Source organism: Anolis sagrei, chromosome 12 (assembly GCF_037176765.1).
Source record: "Anolis sagrei isolate rAnoSag1 chromosome 12, rAnoSag1.mat, whole genome shotgun sequence".
Taxonomy (NCBI): domain Eukaryota; kingdom Metazoa; phylum Chordata; class Lepidosauria; order Squamata; family Dactyloidae; genus Anolis; species Anolis sagrei.
Window position 1 is genome coordinate 3,094,396 of NC_090032.1, and position 18,679 is coordinate 3,113,074.

At 44.9% G+C, this 18,679-nt stretch overlaps 2 protein-coding genes across 3 annotated transcripts; one reads left to right on the plus strand and one right to left on the minus strand.

Annotated features, from left to right (window-relative positions):
• Positions 1 to 4,208: 4,208 nt before the first annotated feature.
• On the minus strand, positions 4,209 to 5,819 carry LOC132764483 (scale keratin-like). 2 transcript variants are annotated; one of them, XM_060758513.2, is made up of 2 exons: positions 5,747 to 5,819; positions 4,209 to 5,134 (listed from the first exon to the last, which is right to left on the minus strand). In XM_060758513.2, the coding sequence occupies exon 2, from the start codon at positions 5,109 to 5,111 to the stop codon at positions 4,617 to 4,619; it is 495 nt and encodes a 164-aa protein (XP_060614496.2). In that variant the 5' UTR covers positions 5,112 to 5,134; positions 5,747 to 5,819; the 3' UTR covers positions 4,209 to 4,616. The 2 variants fall into 2 exon arrangements, with proteins under 2 accessions (XP_060614496.2, XP_060614495.2); XM_060758512.2 differs by having other exon boundaries at positions 5,741 to 5,806.
• Positions 5,820 to 13,747: 7,928 nt separating this feature from the next.
• On the plus strand, positions 13,748 to 15,828 carry LOC132764586 (claw keratin-like). Its single transcript, XM_060758611.2, has 2 exons — positions 13,748 to 13,840; positions 14,902 to 15,828. The coding sequence occupies exon 2, from the start codon at positions 14,921 to 14,923 to the stop codon at positions 15,416 to 15,418; it is 498 nt and encodes a 165-aa protein (XP_060614594.2). The 5' UTR covers positions 13,748 to 13,840; positions 14,902 to 14,920; the 3' UTR covers positions 15,419 to 15,828.
• Positions 15,829 to 18,679: the final 2,851 nt, after the last annotated feature.

The following is an 18,679-nucleotide window of genomic DNA, read 5'->3' on the forward strand; positions in this document are numbered from 1 at the left end:
GACACATAAAATCATTATGGACTTTACCCAGAGATGTTCTATACCACATGAGTTGCTACTTGGCCAGCAAAAACTCTCTCCAGATAAGGGAGTGAGCATGGGCTCCCCCACATAAATTTGATCAAGGAGGAAGTTTACAAACAAAGCTCTTTGGAAGGGAAGAACTTTGGCAGCGACAGCATTCCCCGGTGGCTGGAACTGAGTATAGCCTCCAAGATGCCGAAGATGAGAAACGCCTATATATATCTCTACTATGTATAGATGTCTGTCTTGTCAGTGTATAACGGCATTGAATATTCTGGGTTCCGCTCTGAGTCCCCTTCGAGGTGAGAAGGGTGGAATATATCAGCTCCACTGGCTGCCGATCCAGTTCCGAGCACAATTCAAAGTGCTGGTTTTGACCTACAAAACCCTATACGGTTCCGGCCCAGCGTATCTGTCCGAACGCATCTCCCTTTACGTCCCATCTCGGAGTCTGAGATCCTCTGGGGAGGCCCTGCTCTCGACCCTGCCTCTGTCACAAGTGAGATTGGCGGGGACGAGGAGCAGGGCCTTCTCAGTGGTGGCCCCTCACCTTTGGAATTCACTCCCCGGGGAGATCTGATCAGCAACATCCCTCCTTTCCTTCAGAAAGAAATTAAAAACATGGATGTGGGACCAGGCGTTCGGGCAATATGGCAGATGAATAAGGGACTGTGACTATGGATATGAACTGGACAAGGTGGAAATACATAAATAAATTAAGGCTTCATGAATTCATTTGTGAGAAACGGATTATGTGTCCTACTCTAAAGAAAGACAAGGAAGGAGATGATGGTGCTTATAGGGAAACGGTGTGAAACTGTAATGTTCCAGAGACTTGGTTCTTTACTTTTAAATGCTGTAACTCCTGAGGATGTGGAAGGTGGAAGCTTATTTAGGAACCTTAGGCATGTTATGGATTGCGTTGATGGGTGATCTTTGGCAAATTCCATTCCCAGAATTTCAGAGGGAGAAAAACTTACACAAATATGACTTGAAGGCACACAACCAACACAAAAGAAGGGCCAAGATGAAGGCGCAAGATGTCTTTACAAACTATTGAGAGCCAAGTGGTGTTGACCAACCATTCAATAAACTCTAGTTGAGTTTCACCTACAGGACTTTGGGTACATCTACACCAGTGGTTCTCAACCTGTGGGTCTCCAGGTATTTTGGCTACATCTCCCAGAAATCCCAGCCAGTTCACCAGCTGTTAGGATTTCTGGAAAGCCAGAACATCTGGGGACCCATAGGTTGAGAACAACTGATCTACACTATAGAATGAATGAAGTTTGACATTGCATCAACTGTCATAGCTAAATGCTATGGGACGTTAGGAGATGTAATTTGGGGAGCAGAGAAAGCTTAAGATCATGTACGAGGGGCTGCTAATAAATCTTTGGCTTTGTGTTCTTTTTTGTTTCTATAGTAACGAATGTCACATCACATGAAAGCCCTATGTGTCTCATATATGTTTGCAAAATTTTGTGCTTGTAACTTATGGCAACATTGATCTAGGCACGCGGGAAAACAAAATGGCTGGATCTAAGGCGATATTCATAGCAAATGAGAGCAGAGGAGTGATAAAATTCGTGTTTCTGCAAGGAAAGTCCACCAAGGATCTTCATGGTGATATGTCGCAGACGTTGGGAGATCAATGCCCTTCATATTCTATAGTTAAGAACTGGGTTGCTAAATTTAAAATGTGCCACTTCAGCACCAATGATGAGGAACGTCCTGGACGACCGGGAGTGGTTGTTTTTCTGGAGATCCCCGATGGTATGCACAACCTCATACTGGAGAATCGGTGAATTCCAGCTAAAGGAATAGCAGATTTCTCGTGAAAGTGTTTGTGTCATTATCCATGAACATTTGAACATGAAGAAGCTTCTTGCAAAGTGGGTCCCCAAATGTTTGACAACAGATCAGAAAAGTATGCAAGTGAAAACTTCCCGGTCCGTTTGTCAGCGTTTCCAGACTGATAAGGACTTCCTGGATTGATTGGCCACGATGGATGATGGCCGAAAGCGAGGAGGAGCTGAGAAGCCTTCTAATCAAGGTGAAAGAAGAAAGCGCAAAAGCTGGGTTGCAGTTAAACATTAAAAAAAACCAAAATTATGGCAACAAGAATGATTGACAACTGGGAAATAAAATGTGGAGGCCATAACAGACTTTGTATTTCTAGGTGCAAAGATGAGTGCAAACGCAGACTGCAACCAGGAAATCAGGAGACTCGCTTACTTCTTGGGAGGAGAGCAATGTCCAATCTCAATAAAATAGTGAAGAGTAGAGACTAGGCTTGGGCGGTTTCGTTCGTTAATTTCGTAATTCGTTATTAATTCATATTTAAATTAGCTTACGATTGAGTATTGAGCCATGCAGGACTACTGTGAGGAGTAAATTAGATTCGAAACAATTTTTTCAATTTATTTCGTAATTATTTCGGAATTATTTTGTAATTGTTTCGTAATTATTTTCGCATGTCTGGTGCAAGTTTTATAGTTGTTGTTTGTTTTATCACACCAACAGTCAACAACAGAGGGAGAGGGAAGCTTCAGAAGTTCCTCCTGTCCCATTTGGAGGTTTTTTTTAGCATATTGTGCAATCGCGTCCGCCATTAACAAATCAATTCGTAATTTTACGAAATTTTGTATATTTCGGAATTTTTAAAAGGAAAATTTTGGAATTATTAAAAAAAACGAAACGCAAGGGCCCCCTAAAAACAAAACGAGTTTAGAACCAAATTTTTCCGTGGTTACCCAAGCCTAGTAGAGACATCACACTGGCAACAAAGATCACATAGTCAAAGCAATGGTATTCCCCATCGTCACCTACGGATGTGAGAGCTGGACCTTAGGGAAGACTGAGCGAAGGAAGGGAGATGTTTCTGAGGAAAGTTCTGAGAGTGCCTTGGACCATGAGAACATCCAACCAGTCCATACTTCAGGAAATAAAGCCCAACTACTCATTGGAGGGAAGGATAGTAGAGGCCAAGATGAAGTACTTTGGCCACATCATGAGAAGAAAGGAAAGCTTAGAGAAGACAATGATGCTGGGGAAAATGAAAGGGAAAAGGAAGAGGGGCCGACCAAGGGCAAGATGGATGGATGCGATCCTTGAAGTGACTGGCTTGACCTTGAAGGAGCTGGGTGTGGTGAGGGCCGACAGGGAGCTCTGGCGTGTGCTGGTCCATGAGGTCACAAAGAATCGGAAATGACTGAACGAATGAACAACAACAATGGATGAGACCTGGATTAATTTGTATGATAGGACTCCACAGCCACATACGGACCCACAAGGAAACCCATGATGGAAGAACATCTTACTCGTCCAACGAGGGATCGCCTAAGTAAGTAAGTAAGTAAGTAATTTGTATGACTCTGAAATCAAGGAGCAGTCAAAAGAGTGGAGGCACCATGGTTCTCCTCATCCAAAGAAATTCAGGGTGCAAACATCAGCCACTAAGGTGATGGCGTCTTTGTTCTCAGACAAGGAGGGCGTGCTGCTAGTGGACTACCTTCAAAATGGTTCCACCATCAATGCAAGGTATGACACTGAACTTTTGGACCAGTTGAAGGCAGTTCTGAAGGTCATAAGGCATGGAAAGCTGTCCAAAGGAATCACGTTCCTACAAGACAACATCTTTGCTCACACTGCACAAGCGACCATGGCCAGACTGGTGGAGCTAGACTTCCAGCTGGTTGACCACCCACCTTATTCACCGGATCTAGCTCCCTGTGACTATGATCTGTTTCCAAACCTGAAGAAACACCTCAAGGGTCCCAAATTCCACACCATTTCTGATGCCATGGCTGCTACGGATGACTGGTTTGAGGCACAACCAAAATCCTTTTTTTTTTTGCAAGGCTTACAGAACTTGGAATACCGATGCAAGAAGTGTGTTGATATCAGTGGAGAGGATGTGGAATAAATGTAAAGTTTTATCTTCCTATCTCATTTCTTTCTCGGTAAAGCCAAAGACTTATCAGCAGCCCCTCGTAAAACTACAACTGCAATGACTCCATAACATTGAGCCATGATTATTAAAGTGGTATCAAATTGCATTAATTTTGCCCTCCTAAACCTGATATTGACCATGTCCCAGCAATGGTAGAGCTGACCCTCTCTTGGTCGAGGGCATGGAATTAGGCTTGCAATCTTGAGTTGGAACAAAAGCAAAAACACAGTTTTATCATGCAGAATCAGTTTTATTAAAGACTGAAAGTAGTCCAATTTGGGATGAAAACAAATCACAAAGAACGTGGGTGAATAAACAGCTTTTCCACCACATGGTTACAGTTATGACATTGTCTCCAATTTACTCATTGAACATAGGTAGATACATTCACAGGATAGATTCAAGGATGCTATGCTTTTTGTTTTGTTTAGCCGAAGAGTGGCAAGTAAACAAACAGTAGGAACTTATAGACTGAAAGCAGAAGGGTGAAAAGAGAGGTGGGTGGCCTCATTCTCATAGATGCCAAACACTGTCCCGGCTCCCATGGACTTCATCCAGAAAGTAGGTGTGCGACACAGCTAAACCAAAGAAGGCCTGATCCGTTGTTATGTTTTCTGGGCCAAAAGTCCATGAGAATTTACGCGCAGGGGCCACAGATGTTGCCTCTTCTTCCCTGCAATCCGGAATGGTTCCCAAGAAACCCACCCAAATGCCCACTGTGGTATCCACTACCTAATCCACTGCCAAATCCACTACCTAATCCATTACCAAACCCACTGATGCCGACGCCACCAACAGCACAGGGGGCATATCCTCCAACTTGAATAGGGTCAGGGGTGGCAACGATGATGGGGCCTGGGACGGTGATCACAAATGGGGGTGGGTTGACCACAACTTCTGATGCGGGGAGCTGGTTGATGCAAGATGGCTGCACTCCGGAGAGGACTCCCAAACTGGCTGCATCTGCAATGTTGCCCCCAAGGCTATAACCAGAGCCGATTCCGTTGCCGAAGCCAAAGGTAGAGCCATAACCATAGCTTCTTCCAAATCCTCGGGAGCCTCCGGATCCAAAGGCAACGGATGGAGTGGCTTCACAAGATGGGACAGCAGAGGCAGGTCCACAGTTGGCCATGGTGTTGAGTGATGGAGGTGAGTCTGGAAGGACAAGAGAGGGATCATGGAAGATACCAAAAGCTCATCAAGCTGAGTCTACTTACCCCACCACCACCAAACTACTACTCCAGCTTCCTAAAAGAAGAACTCTTCCATTGAGTTAGAGACATACGAGCTGCAGTTAGATGGAAACATGATGTTGGTTTGGTGCATCACAACATCTCCAAAGATTCAAAGACCAAGAAAGTTAGATCATTGAGTTAGATCAATCTTAGAAACATACGAGCTGCAGTATGATGGAAACATGATGTTGGTTTGGTGCATCACAACATCTCCAAAGGTTTGGTGCATCACAACATCTCCAAAGATTCAAAGACCAAGAAAGGTTCTATAGGAAGTCTTCTTCAGACATATAAAACACAAATACATGTAGAATCCTTGAGATATTAGTAGAATCATTTCACCCCAACTTGAGATGACTTACTGAGTCTTATTTAGTTACGAGTTGTCCTTCCATTCCAACTTAATTTAGTGAGTCTGCCTCAGTTGGGACTAAGCAATAGGATTTAGATCTCAGAACATTAAGCTAACATAATAAAATACTACAAGAACACACAGATTTAAGTGCAGTGAATAAGCCATGCTTACCAGTACCTTGAATGAGTAGAAGACAAGCGATGAAGCCGATAAAGGACTGTGAAGAGGCAAGGGCTTTTATACTGTTTTGGCGAGGTCCTTCAGGGCTGAGTGACATCCCGTTACAATTAAGCTCTTAATGAATGACGCTCCGAAATCACCTGCAAAATTACTTTAATGACTCCAGAGTAATCAGAGCCCAAACTTGTGCTGCCATCAGCTCCTTACAAGGGAGGACAAAGAGATAGTGCAGAATCATTTCCTTTCGTCTTGTCTATCCTGTGTGGATTTTCATTCAGGCTTATCCTCCTCTTTCCATTGACTTGAATAGGTTGATGGAAGGAGAACAACAAGTGAATATTTTTGTATGTTCTGTCAAGTCGCCTGTTGACTTGACCCCATCCATAGATCAGGCTTGGGCAAACTTCGGCCCTCCAGGAGTTTTGGTCTTCAACTCCCACCATTCCTAACAGTAGGCTGATAGAAATGGTGGGAGTTGAAGACCAAAACACTTGGAAGGCTTGAAGTTTGCCCACGCCTGGCATTAATTCACTGATTCCATCTTTCACCCCAGGACCAAAACTTGGGATGTTGGCTTCTGTTATCTACTATGGCCAGAAGATGTTACTTTTCTGTAATTTTGATAATCCTTCAGTAGGTATAGTTAGTAACCAAGTTGTAGTCCCACCACCCTCATAGGTACATTTGATGAGAACATGGAAGGAGGGCTTCTTGTTGGATGCTCCCAGGCTCCTCCTCTTAAGGAGAAAGACTTCTCCAAGTGAAGACCAGTGGTTCTCACCCTGTGGGCCCCAGATGTTTTGGCCTTCAACTCCTAGAAATCATAACAGCTGGTAAACTGGCTGGGATTTCTGGGAGTTGTGGGTCAAAACACCTGGGGACCCACAGGCTGAGAACCACTGTTGTAGACTGATGACTCAAGGAAAGGGGTCTTATGTAATGTGGTATATTGTGTGTTGTCTTTACATAGCTTTTTTTCAATGGCTATGACTCAGATCCCGCATTGGACAGTCTCTAGATCTGACCACCCATGTTAAAATCCAGAAACAGAGACTTCAAAGGGACCCTGACTCAGATCCTGCATTGGACAGTCTCTAGATCTGACCACCCATGTTAAAATCCAGAAATAGAGACTTCTAAGGGACCCTGACTCAGATCCTGCATTGGACAGTCTCTACATCTGACCAACCATGTTAAAATCCAGAACCAGAGACTTCTAAGAGACCTTGACTCAGATCCTGCATTGGACAGTCTCTAGATCTGACCACCCATGTTAAAATCCAGAAACAGAGACTTCTAAGGGACCCTGATGTTATTCTTCATTGAACCATTTCTGTCTGGTGGGAGGTTGACGGACACATCATCCTTCAGTGTCAACCATCAGCCAGAACTCTATCCCTGGCTGGATTTTAAGGTGGGTTCCACAATCATAAATGAGAAAACCGAAGGATGTCGTAAGCATGAATTATGAGTTCATAACCATCTAACAAGGTGTCAGGATACATTTTAATTGGTTGGAATATTATTGGTAGTTATGACATTTTGGAGTTTGATGGACACATCATTCTTCAGTGTCAACCATCAACCAGAACTCTATCCCTGGCTGGATTTTTTTTGGTGGGTTCCACAATCATAAATGAGAAAATGGAAGGATGCCATAAGCATGAATTATGAGTTCATAACCGTCTAACAAGGTGTCAGGATACATTTTAATTCGTTGGAATATTATTGGTAGTTATGACATTTTGGAGGTTGATGGACACATCCTTCTTCAGTGTCAACCATCAACCAGAACTCTATCCCTGGCTGGATTTTTTGGTGGGTTCCACAATCATAAATGAGAAAACCGAAGGATGTCGTAAGCATAGAGTACAAGTTCATAATCGTCTAACAAGGTGTCAGGATATATTTTAATTGGTTGGAATATTATCGGTATTTATGACATTTTCAACTTTTGTATGAAATCAGTTATGAACTTTGTTGTTTATTCGTTCAGTCATTTCTGACTCTTCGTGACCTCATGGATCAGTCCATGCCAGAGCTCTCTGTCAGTCGTCACTACTTCAGCTCCTTCAAGGTCAAGCCAGTCACTTCAAGGATAACATCCATCTACAAATAAATATCATTGTCATTATCTTCACCATCATCATCATCATATTGACCTAACTTGGCAGCCACCTCTCCACAAATGTCAACATTGACACTGAAATACAACACCACCTGAGCTCTGCGAATGCAGCTTTTTTCCGAATGAAGCAGAGAGTGTTTGAGGTCCGGGACATCCGTAGGGAGACCAAGGTGCTTGTTTATAAAGCTATTGTCCTCCCAACCCTGCTATACGTCTGCGAGATGTGAACAATCTACAGCAATGGTTCTCAACCTGGGGTCCCCAGATGCTTTTGGCCTACAACTCCCAGAAATCCCAGCCAGTTTACCAGCTGTTAGGATTTCTGGAAGGCCAGAACATCTGGGAACCCATAGGTTGAGAACAACTGATCCACACTATAGAACGAATGCAGTTTGACATTGCATCAACTGTCATAGCTGAATGCTATGGAAAATTAGATGTAATTTGGGAGATGTAAGTTAGGATTTCTGGGAGTTGGAGGCCAAAAACATCTGGGGACCCCAGGTTGAGAACCACTGGTCTACAGACATCACATGCAACTCCTGGAACGATTCCATCAGCGCTGCCTCCGAAAAATCCTGCAAATCTCTTGGGAAGACAGGCGGACAAATGTCAGTGTGCTGGAAGAAGCAAAGACCACCAGCATTGAAGCGATGGTCCTCCGCCATCAACTCCACTGGACCAGCCATGTTGTCTGAATACCCAATCACCATCTCGCAAAGCAGTTACTTTATTCCAAACTCAAGAACAGAAAACTGTATGTTGGTGGACAGGAAAAGAGATTTAAAGATGGGTTCAAAGCCAACCTCAAAAATTGTGGTATAGACACAGAACTGGGAAGCCTTGGCCCTTGAGCACTCTAACTGGAGGTCAGCTGTGACCAGCATTGCTGCGAAAAGGAGAAACGTGCCAAGAAGAAGGCACGTCAAGCCAACCCTGACTGGGACCACCTTCCATCTGGAAACCAATGTCCTCACTGCGGGAGAAGATCGAGATCAGGAATAGGGCTCCACAACCACCTACAGACCCACCACCAAAACACTACATTTGGAGGATCATCAACCTCGAACTACAAGGAATCGCCTAAGTAAAGTGACCTAACTGTCCACTGATAATGTTCCACATTGGTAACATTAGATATGGCTTCCTGTGTTTCTTTGAACCCCAATGGAGACAGGCATGGGATATGCAGTGTTGACTTCAGCATAAGATGCAAGAAATCTGAATGTGGGAAAAAGCAGATTTTGTGTGCCAACCCTAAGCATAGTTCTCCATGGGTAGCTGGCAGAGTCAGCAGCATTTAAGCACTTTGTGGTCGGGATAATGCTTGTACTTTGATGTCTTCCTCTTCCGTCAGCTGTTGATTGTGTTTTGTGCTGGAGGAGACTTTTGATAGCTTTCCAAAACTGTTGACAACATCCAAATTCTTGGACTAACATGGAAAGAAATATTTGCATCATATGCTTTGGTCCTGTAGATCAGATTCCCACATCTAATGTTCTTCCCTGCATCTCTAAACAAAGCATGGAGATGATTCTGGAGCAAATCCATTTTTGGTCCTTCCAGAGATGGATCATGGATCAAAACCATGCTATGAGAGCAGCAACTGGAAATTGATTTGCCGTTTCCCACTCTCTAACTCATCCAAAAGGGATCTTGAGAAAGTCTGTGTTGTATTGATTTCTGCAAACATTTTGGATTCAGGGCAGAAATTGGCTTTAATTGCAGCTTTTGTTCTCCTTATCTGGGATATCGCCTTGTTTCCTTAAATTACCGTGACGGGAACAAGTCAACTTAGCAACAAATGTGCTTCCCCATCTAACATCAAAGTATGTTGTGTTGTGTTGCTGGGAATCAGATAAAGAAATTAACATTTCGGTAGGTGTGTGTCACTGAAACTTATTTGGGATCCCATGTTGGGATGTCCTATACCACATCCTTCCTGACGAAGGTGACAAGATTTCGGGAAATTGCGTTGGCTTCTTCTGGAATGTCCATCTGAAAATGCCCCTCATTGGGGGAGACATTTATAGAATCATAGCATCGGAAGAGGCCACATGGGCCATCTAATCCAACCCCCTGCTATGAAGGAAAAGCACAATCAAAGTACCCCTGACAGATGGCCATCCAGCTTTGGTCTAAAATCCTCCAAAGAAGGAGCCTCCACCACATTCCAAGGCAGAGAGTTCTACTGTTGAACAGTAGGGCTGGGCGGTTTCGTTTCGTTAATTCGTAATTTGTTAAAATTCGTTATTTTTTTTGTTAACGAAGCGATAACGAACCATTCTGGAGCAACTTAAAAACAAAATTAATTTTTCAATTCGTTTCGTAAATGCTTCGTATTTCATTATGTATTCGTTTCGTTATTGGTTTGAGGTTGTTTCGTTATTATTTCCGCATGTCTGGGGCAAGTTTTATAGTTGTTTTTTGTTTAATTAGTGAAAAAAAATTATAATATCACACCAACAGTCAACAACAGAGGGAGAGGGAAGCTTCAGAAGTTTTTTTAGAGTATTGCGCGATCGCGGCCGCCATTAACGAATCGATTCGTTATTGTTTTGTTATTGTTTTGTAATTTTTTTTACCATTTACGAAATTTCGTAAATATCGAATTTTTTTTAAGGAAAATTTCGGAATTCTTTTAAATATCGAAACGCAAAAAACCCGAAAAAACGAATCGATTTTAGAAACAATTTTTTCCGTTGTTACCCAGGCCTATTGAACAGCTCTTACAGTCAGTAACGTTCAAGTGGTATCTCCTTTCCTGTAATTTGAACCCATTGCTCCAAGTTATAGTCTCCAGGGCTCTGTTGGAGCCAGCACAACACAGGATTCCTCCTAGGGATCCCACCACTTCCACTCCAGTTTGGGATGGGGCTTCAACAGGAAGTCCAGCAATGTCATGTGATGGGCAGTGTGTCCATCTGTTTTTGGACTGACCCTTTAGTGCCCCAGGATGCTAAAAAAAAGGTAAGTATGATAATAAATTGTGGCAAGTTCTTGGTGGGATGGGCATCCCAAGCCCCCTTCCCTCTCTCCTGAGGAATTTGACCAAGGACCAAGTAGCAACAGTCAGAACTGACCACGGAACAGGAGATGGGTTCAAGATTGGGAAAAGCGTCCGGCAAGGCTGCATCCTCTCACCCAACCTATTCAACTTGTATGCAGAACACATCATGTGAGGATGTGTGGGGCTTGAGGAATGCAAAGCTGGGGTGAAAATTGCTGGAAGAAACATTAACAACCTCAGATATGCAGATGACACCACTCTGATGGCCGAAAGCGAGGAGGAGCTGAGGAGCCTTCTCATCAAGGTGAAAGAAGAAAGCGCAAAAGCCGGGTTGCAGCTAAACATCAAGAAAACCAAGATTATGGCAACAAGAATGATTGACAACTGGGAAATAGAGGGAGAAAATGTGGAGGCCGTGACAGGGTTTGTATCTCTAGGTGCAAAGATGAGTGCAGATGCAGACTGTGGCCAGGAAATCAGAAGACGCTTCCTTCTTGGGAGGAGAGCAATGTCAAGTCTCGATAAAATAGTAAACAGTAGAGACATCAGACTGGCAACCAAGATCCATTGCCTAGTCAAAGCCATGGTCTTCCCTGGAGTCACCTACGGATGTGAGAGCTGGACCTTAGGGAAGGCTGAGCGAAGGAAGATCGATGCTTTTGAGCTGTGGTGTTGGAGGAAAGTGCTGAGAGTGCCTTGGACTGTGAGAAGATCCAACCAGTCCATCCTCCAGGAAAGAAAGCCCAACTGCTCATTGGAGGGAAGGAGACTAGAGGGCAAGATGAAGTCCTTTGGCCACATCATGAGGAGACAGCAAAGCCTAGAGCAGACAATGATGCTGGGGAAAGTGGAAGGCAAAAGGAAGAGGGGCCGACCAAGGGCAAGATGGATGGATGGCATCCTTGAAGTGTCTGGATTGACCTTGAAGGAGCTGGGGGTGGTGACGGCTGACAGGGAGCCCTGGCATGGGCTGGTCCATGAGGTCACGAAGAGTCGGAGATGACTGAACGAATGAACAACATGATGAGGTCTTTGGTTTCCCCTTTCCTCTGTATCTCAAACTTCAGAAGCGTATGGTCACTCCCACCTAAGGATCCCACCACTTCCACTCCATTGAGCCGGTCCCCAGTGTTATTTATTTTTATTTGTTTACAGCTTTTACACATATATGGCAAACATTCAATGCCAATTTTTTACATACAGACATATACAGACATACACAGAGGCTATTAACTTTTTCTGGCTGCCAGGGGAGCTGTCGCTTTCATTGTCCATCTGCGACACTCAGAGGCGGCCCTAGGTAATTTTCAACGGTAAGCAAACAGTATTTTGCTCCCCCCCCCCAACCAATTATTGATATATATTTTCTGTTCGTCATGGGAGTTCTGTGTGCCATATTTGGTTCAATTCCATCATTGGTGGAGTTCAGAATGCTCTTTGATTGTAGGTGAACTATACATCCCAGTAACTACACTTGCCGCACTTGCTCCCTTGCCTGGCTCGCTTTGAGTCCGGAGGCATGCCTGAAGACCCCGGTGTGTGCACCAAAAGTCACCTCTTCTCCTGACTTGCTCCTCAGCCATTGGGACCGAGAGAGAGAGAGAAAGAGAGAGAGAGAGAGAGGTGGAGATGCCCACCTTTCCTGAAGGTAGGCACAAAAACAAAGGAGGGAGCGGAGGTGGGAGATACCTCCAGCCGGAGGGGCTCTCTCTCTCTTTCTCTCTCTCGGTCCCAATGGCTGAAGAGAAAGTCAGGAGAAGAGGCGACTTTGGTGCGCATGCTGGGGTCTTCAGACATGCCTCCAGACCCGAAGTGAGTCAGGCGCGGCGGCTCCGCCCCTTGGCCCACCCGCGGATTGGGAAGAGGAGAGGAGGCGGGTGGAGCGCCGGGGGATCGGTCATGGGGAAGGGATCTAACGCGGAGAACGATTGAGTGCCGGCTCTGCTCATGCACCCGGTGGCCAGGTGGAACAGGAACGAGAGGGGCTAGGCGAGGCTCAAGGGCCCGGCCTCTTTGGGAAGAAGATCGCCTGGCAGCGAGGCAAGAAAGCCAAGGCTCCCCCCGGACTGCTAGGGCTGTTGTGAGCTGAGGGGGCGCTCCTCAAGTGGCGGTCGAGGGGCATTTACAGAGGTGCCTCTGCACCCCTGGCAAAAAAAAGTGTTCTGCGACTGCTTACTTCGCGTAATGGATGAGCCGCCCCTGGCGACACTGATGAAGCACTTCCGCATTCCCCGCATGCTTCCCCACTGGAATGCTTTTGCTGGAGTCTTCTTTATGGCCTCATAAATCAGTTAATTTAGCCTCCCCACACTTTTTAAGGTGGTACCTAATTTTCCTACTTGACAGATGCAACTGTCTTTCGGGTTGTAAAGGTCGACAACACAATTGGTTGGAAACCCACTCCAATCCGGGCTGGCTTTGAACTCATGATCTTTTGGTCAGAGTGGTCTTAATGCAGCTGACACTCAGCCAGCTGTGCCATATATTCATTCCCCGGACTACTGGATTAATTCTCCCGACTCCTTGACAACAGTCTCCATTTTGGTTAAAGGATTTCACTATGGGGAACACTCCCCCCCCCCCATTTATCCTGTTTGGGGATGTTGAGACACAAAGATTTCTAGTCTTTTAAGGGTACCCCTGAATACCATTCCTACGGGAAAGGAAGAAAGAAAACAAAATCGTACACAGAGACGGCTCTGGAATAATCTGAAGATCTGGCAAAATATTAATTATTTCCTTCGTTTGTTGTGAGTCATCAAGATAAATGGGTGTCATGATGCATATGCAAAAATTTTGATAGGAGCTTATTACCACCTCAGGACACAACGGGCGTTTCCACGCGGCAGCTCATTCTGGGAAAATGGTATAAAAGCACCTCCACGACGAGCTCTCTCTACAGCTTCATCTCACAACCACTCGCCGGTTCAACTTGTCTTCCTCCAAAGAGCAGGTAAGCTCATTGTAACTCTAGCGCTGTGTGCAAATATATCAGAAATCCTTTATTGTTTTGGGAAAGCATGGAAAATGCAGTAATTGAAAATTATGTTTCCAGTTTCTCCAAGTGTTTCAGTAGGTGGAAATATCATAGCTACATTCTCCTTCTGTTGACGTTCCTCTTAACTAAGGAGTTAGTAATTGTTTAGACTGGTTTTGATGCTAACTAGTGACATAATTCTATGGCTGTGTTGGTCTTTTGTGTGTTTCCATGTATTGCATTTGCATTAATTCCCAGAATCATAGCCTCACGTAGGTCCCCAGCTTTTGGAGAAATATATATTGAGACCTTCCTAATAATCTCTTGCAGAGAATAAAACAACTGGGTGTCATGATCTTATTTCCTGGCTTGGTGTGAATCCAGGAAATAAGGCCATGACATAGACATTTCCTGTGTATTTTTGACATCTGGGAAAGGCTTGCTATGGAAATGGGAGCAGGGAAATAAACTGTCAGTTGGAACTTTGGTGTGAGGGAAATAAACCGTCAGTTGGAACTTTGTTGCGTTCGCAACTACATGCTTTTGAATTAAAGCCTTCCAACTTTGTTGGAAGATCTGGACACTGGAGTTCTACTAGGGACAGATGCTTTGGGAGTGATTTCAAAGCACACCAAACCAGGAAATAAGGCCATGACATAGACATTTCCTGTGTATATTTGACATCTGGGAAAAGCTTGCCATGGAAACGGGAGCAGCGAAATAAACTGTCAGTTGGAACTTTGGTGTGAGGGAAATAAACCGTCAGTTGGAACTTTGTTGCGTTCGCTACTACATGCTTTTGAATTAAAGCCTTCCGGCTTCCAACTTTGTTGGAAGATCTGGATACTGGAGTTCTACTAGGGACAGATGCTTTGGGAGTGATTTCAAAGGTCCATTTAGATAGCACAGTTCAAATCCATGCATTTGTAGGGACTGGGGTGAAATGAAGGAAATCCACTGTTGGTTCCATTACTGGTTTGTACTGGTAGTTTTCTTCTGCTTAGCATGTCTCATGATCCCTCTCCATTTTTTTTCAGACTTCAATCTCTCAACAGAATGGCCTACTGTGGACCTGCCTCTGCTGTCCCATCCTGCGAAGCCGCTCCAGTCGTTGGCTTTGGATCCGGAGGCTCCAGAGGCTTAGGCAGAAGCTTTGGCCTTGGTTCTGGCATTGGCTTTGGTTCTAGCTCTGGCTTTGGTTCCGGCTATATTGCAGATGCAGCCAGTCTGGGAGTGCTCTCCGGCGTGCATCCATCCTGCATCAACCAGCTTCCCCCATCAGAAATGGTGATCGACCCAGCACCATTTGCGATCGTTGTCCCAGGCCCCATCATCTCTGCCACCCCTGAGCCTCTTCTCGTTGGAGGCCACACCCCATGTGCTGTTAGTGGAGTTGGCATCAGTGGATTTGGTAGTGGATTAGGTAGTGGATTTGGTAGTGGATATGGGAGTGGATTAGGTGGTGGATACTACGGTAGTCGTCATGGGGGTTATCTTGGGGGTCGCCGTGGATCCCTGGTGAGGAAAGGCTCCATCTGTGGTCCCTGCTCATAAGTTCTCATGGACGTTTGGCCAGAAAATGGAATGACGGAATATCTCACAACGGAGCACCCAAGCCTGAGCTGAGTTGAGCACCTTCTTGCTGGACGAAGTCCGTGGAAGCTGGGAGAGTGTTCAGCACCAGTGGAAACCAGGCTCATGCATCTCTTTCGCCATCCTGCTTTCCATCTAAATGTATCTGTTCCTTCTATTTATGTTCTTCTCTGTATTTGACCTTCTTGTTGAGCACACCGTAGGATTCCTGAACCACTCCAGTGAGTGTCGTACTGAATAGGATGCAAGAACTTGAATGGAGACGCTGTTTCTTCACCTGTACTCTTTATGATTTGTCCTTTACTGAACTGTTGTGTTCCTTTTGGATTTGCCAACTTTCAGTCTTGAATAAAGCTGATTCTGCATGATAACTTTGGTCTTCTGATCTTGTTATGGTGTGTGTCTGAACCATCCCTGTGAATTGGACTATGAGTGGGGCAGCCCTACCATTAGGCAGAATTGGGACCTTTTTTGGATATGAGATGCTGGAAGGCAAACCTCCTGGCACTCCCACCTTCAATTTGAGTATAGAGTAGGGCCTAAAACACTTGAGCCTCCTAAATTAGACCAACTAGGTGTCAAAGAACATGTCAACCCATCTTTTGTTTATTTATTTCATATCAAAAGCATTGCACAAATTAGTATAAAACTGATAAAAAATAGGAGGGCGGGTGGCTAAATATCTTCTGACCAAAAATGGGCAACAGCAACAGCATTGTCTGTAGCTTCCAACAATTCTTCCTCTGTCCATGAGGCAGGGCATAATGGACAAGCATACAGATGTGGAGTTGTCTGTTCTGCTCCACAGTCACACAAGGTGTGGGATTCTTTTAGGTCGTGCCATTTTGCCAGGTGGTCTTTTGATCTTCCCACTCCACTTCTGAGTCTATTCAGGGACCTCCAGGTTGCCCATTCTTGGTTTGCCCCTGGAGGAAGACCCTCCCTCATGGAGGGCCATCCAGTTGGGGTTTCCTGGTCTAGCTGCCCAGCAGACGCCAAGAGGAGTGGTAGTTCTCATAAAAATTTCCTTGATTTGAGTCTACTGGGAGGAGGCTGGTAGCCGTGTAGTGGGTGGCTTTCACAGGGTTCAACCTTATTTCTCTCACATTTAGCAGCAACTTCCCATCACACACATTGTAGAGCAGTGGTTCTCAACCTGGGGGTCGGGACCCCTCCGGGGGTCACCACATAGTGTCAGAGGGGTCGGCAAAGACCATCAGTATTTTCTGTTGGTCATGGGGGTTCTGTGTGGGAGGTTTGTCCAATTCGATTGTTGGTGGGGTTCAGAATGCTCTTTAAGTGTAAGTGAACTATAAATCCCAGCAACTACAACTCATAAATGTCAAGGTCTATTTCCCCCAAACTCCACCAATGTTCACATTTGGACATATTTAGTATTCATGTCAAGTTTGGTCCAGATCTATCATTGTTTGAGTCCACAGTGCTCTCTGGATGTAGGTGCACTATAACTCCAAACTCAAGGTCAATGCCCACCAAACCCTTCCAGTGTTTTCTGTTGGCCATGGTAGATTTGTGTGCCAAGTTTGGATCAATTCCATCGTTGCTGGAGTTCAGAATGCTCTTTGATTGTAGGTGAACTATACACCCCAGCAACTACAACTCCCAAATGACATTCAATCCCCGCCAACCCCACCACTATTCAAATTTGAGTATATCAGGTATTTGTGCCAAATTTGGTCCAGTGAATGAAAATACATTCTGCTTATCAGATTATAGCTAATAACAGGAGCAAAAATACAGATATGAAGTAGCAAAATAATGTTATGGTTGGGGGTCATCACAACATGAGGAAATGTATTAAGGGGTCATGGCATTAGGAAGGCTGAGAAACACTGTTGTAGAGTTTATCAACAGGTGTAGGTTTAAGACATCCTGTGATTATTCTGCATGTTTCATTCAATGCTATGTTCACCTGCTTTGCATGGGCAGACGTATGCCCACCAGGACAGGCATACTGTAAGACTGTAAGTTTTATATAGCAATATTAAATGATCACTCACAAGCTGGTTTTGCTTGGAAATGAATATATTGCTTGTATCCCTGCAGCAAAGAAAGAGACTACTGACATTTTCCCACCACCACTTCCTTTTATACACCTTTCCTGCTCATCTCCCCCCTCTTCTCAGTTGAGAGCCCCACCTACCTCTCCGAACGCATCTCCTCCTATGAACCGACATGGACATTAAGATCGTCCGGGGAGGCCCTGCTCTCGGTTCCGCCTGCGTCACAGGCACGGCTGGCGGGAACGAGAGACAGGGCCTTCTCGGTGGTGGCCCCTCGGTTATGGAATGCCCTACCAAGCGACATCAGACAGGCCCCTTCGTTGCTGGCATTTAGGAAGAAGCTCAAAACCTGGCTTTTTGAGCAAGCGTTTGGCTAATCAGCGCAATGGTACACAGAATGACGGTAAACTGAACATAGGAACGGTATAAGGATATGAGACTGGATCATGTTTGCGATCGAGGCATTGTATGAATGGGTGTGTGTTTGTTATTGGGTATGCTGTGTTTTAATTGTTATTGTTATGGTAATTAATATTGTGTAAACCGCATTGAGTCACCTATTATAGGTTGAGAAACGCGGTATAGAAATAAAGCAAATAAATAAATAAATAAATAAGATGGCTAATAATTCTAGATAATTTATGTGGTGCAGTCGTTCTTGTGGCAACCACACATCTTGTATGGAGAGGTGACCTGTGTGGGCGTCCCAGGGAAACATCGAGAAATCGGTTGTTAGAACGACCGACAGTTGTCTCTCATGAAACGGCAGGCCTATGCAGACGTTTCGGTGACTTGTCCACCACTTCAAGGATCGCTGGACAGTCGCCGGTATCGACGGAGTCTCCACGAGGATTGAAATTGTTGAGGAACCAACAATTAGAACTGGTTGCTTCACAAGATCCAATACAAGGTTTCCAGCGCCCTCTGCTGGCTTCAAAATGTCACAGAGAGAAAACTGAGACAGCCAGGATGGTTCAGTCAGGATGTCACGGAGGGAATTTGTGATGTCTTCATGCCATCAGAAATTGACTCCTGACACATACTCGGCAGTTGAGTAAGACAAGGCCACAGTGGACCCTGGGACCTTTTGGAAGACACTTAGATTGCAAAAGTGTTGCCCTCAAAGTTGGAAATCTAAAAGGACCCTCGGAAGGAGAACCTCATAAGCCCCAGCTTGTAAAATGCATTAAATTATTTA

Excerpts from the sequence above, each read along its gene's own strand:
- LOC132764483 (XM_060758513.2), bottom strand. The coding sequence starts at position 5,111 with ATGGCCAACTGTGGACCTGCCTCTGCTGTCCCATCTTGTGAAGCCACT.
- LOC132764586 (XM_060758611.2), top strand. The coding sequence starts at position 14,921 with ATGGCCTACTGTGGACCTGCCTCTGCTGTCCCATCCTGCGAAGCCGCT.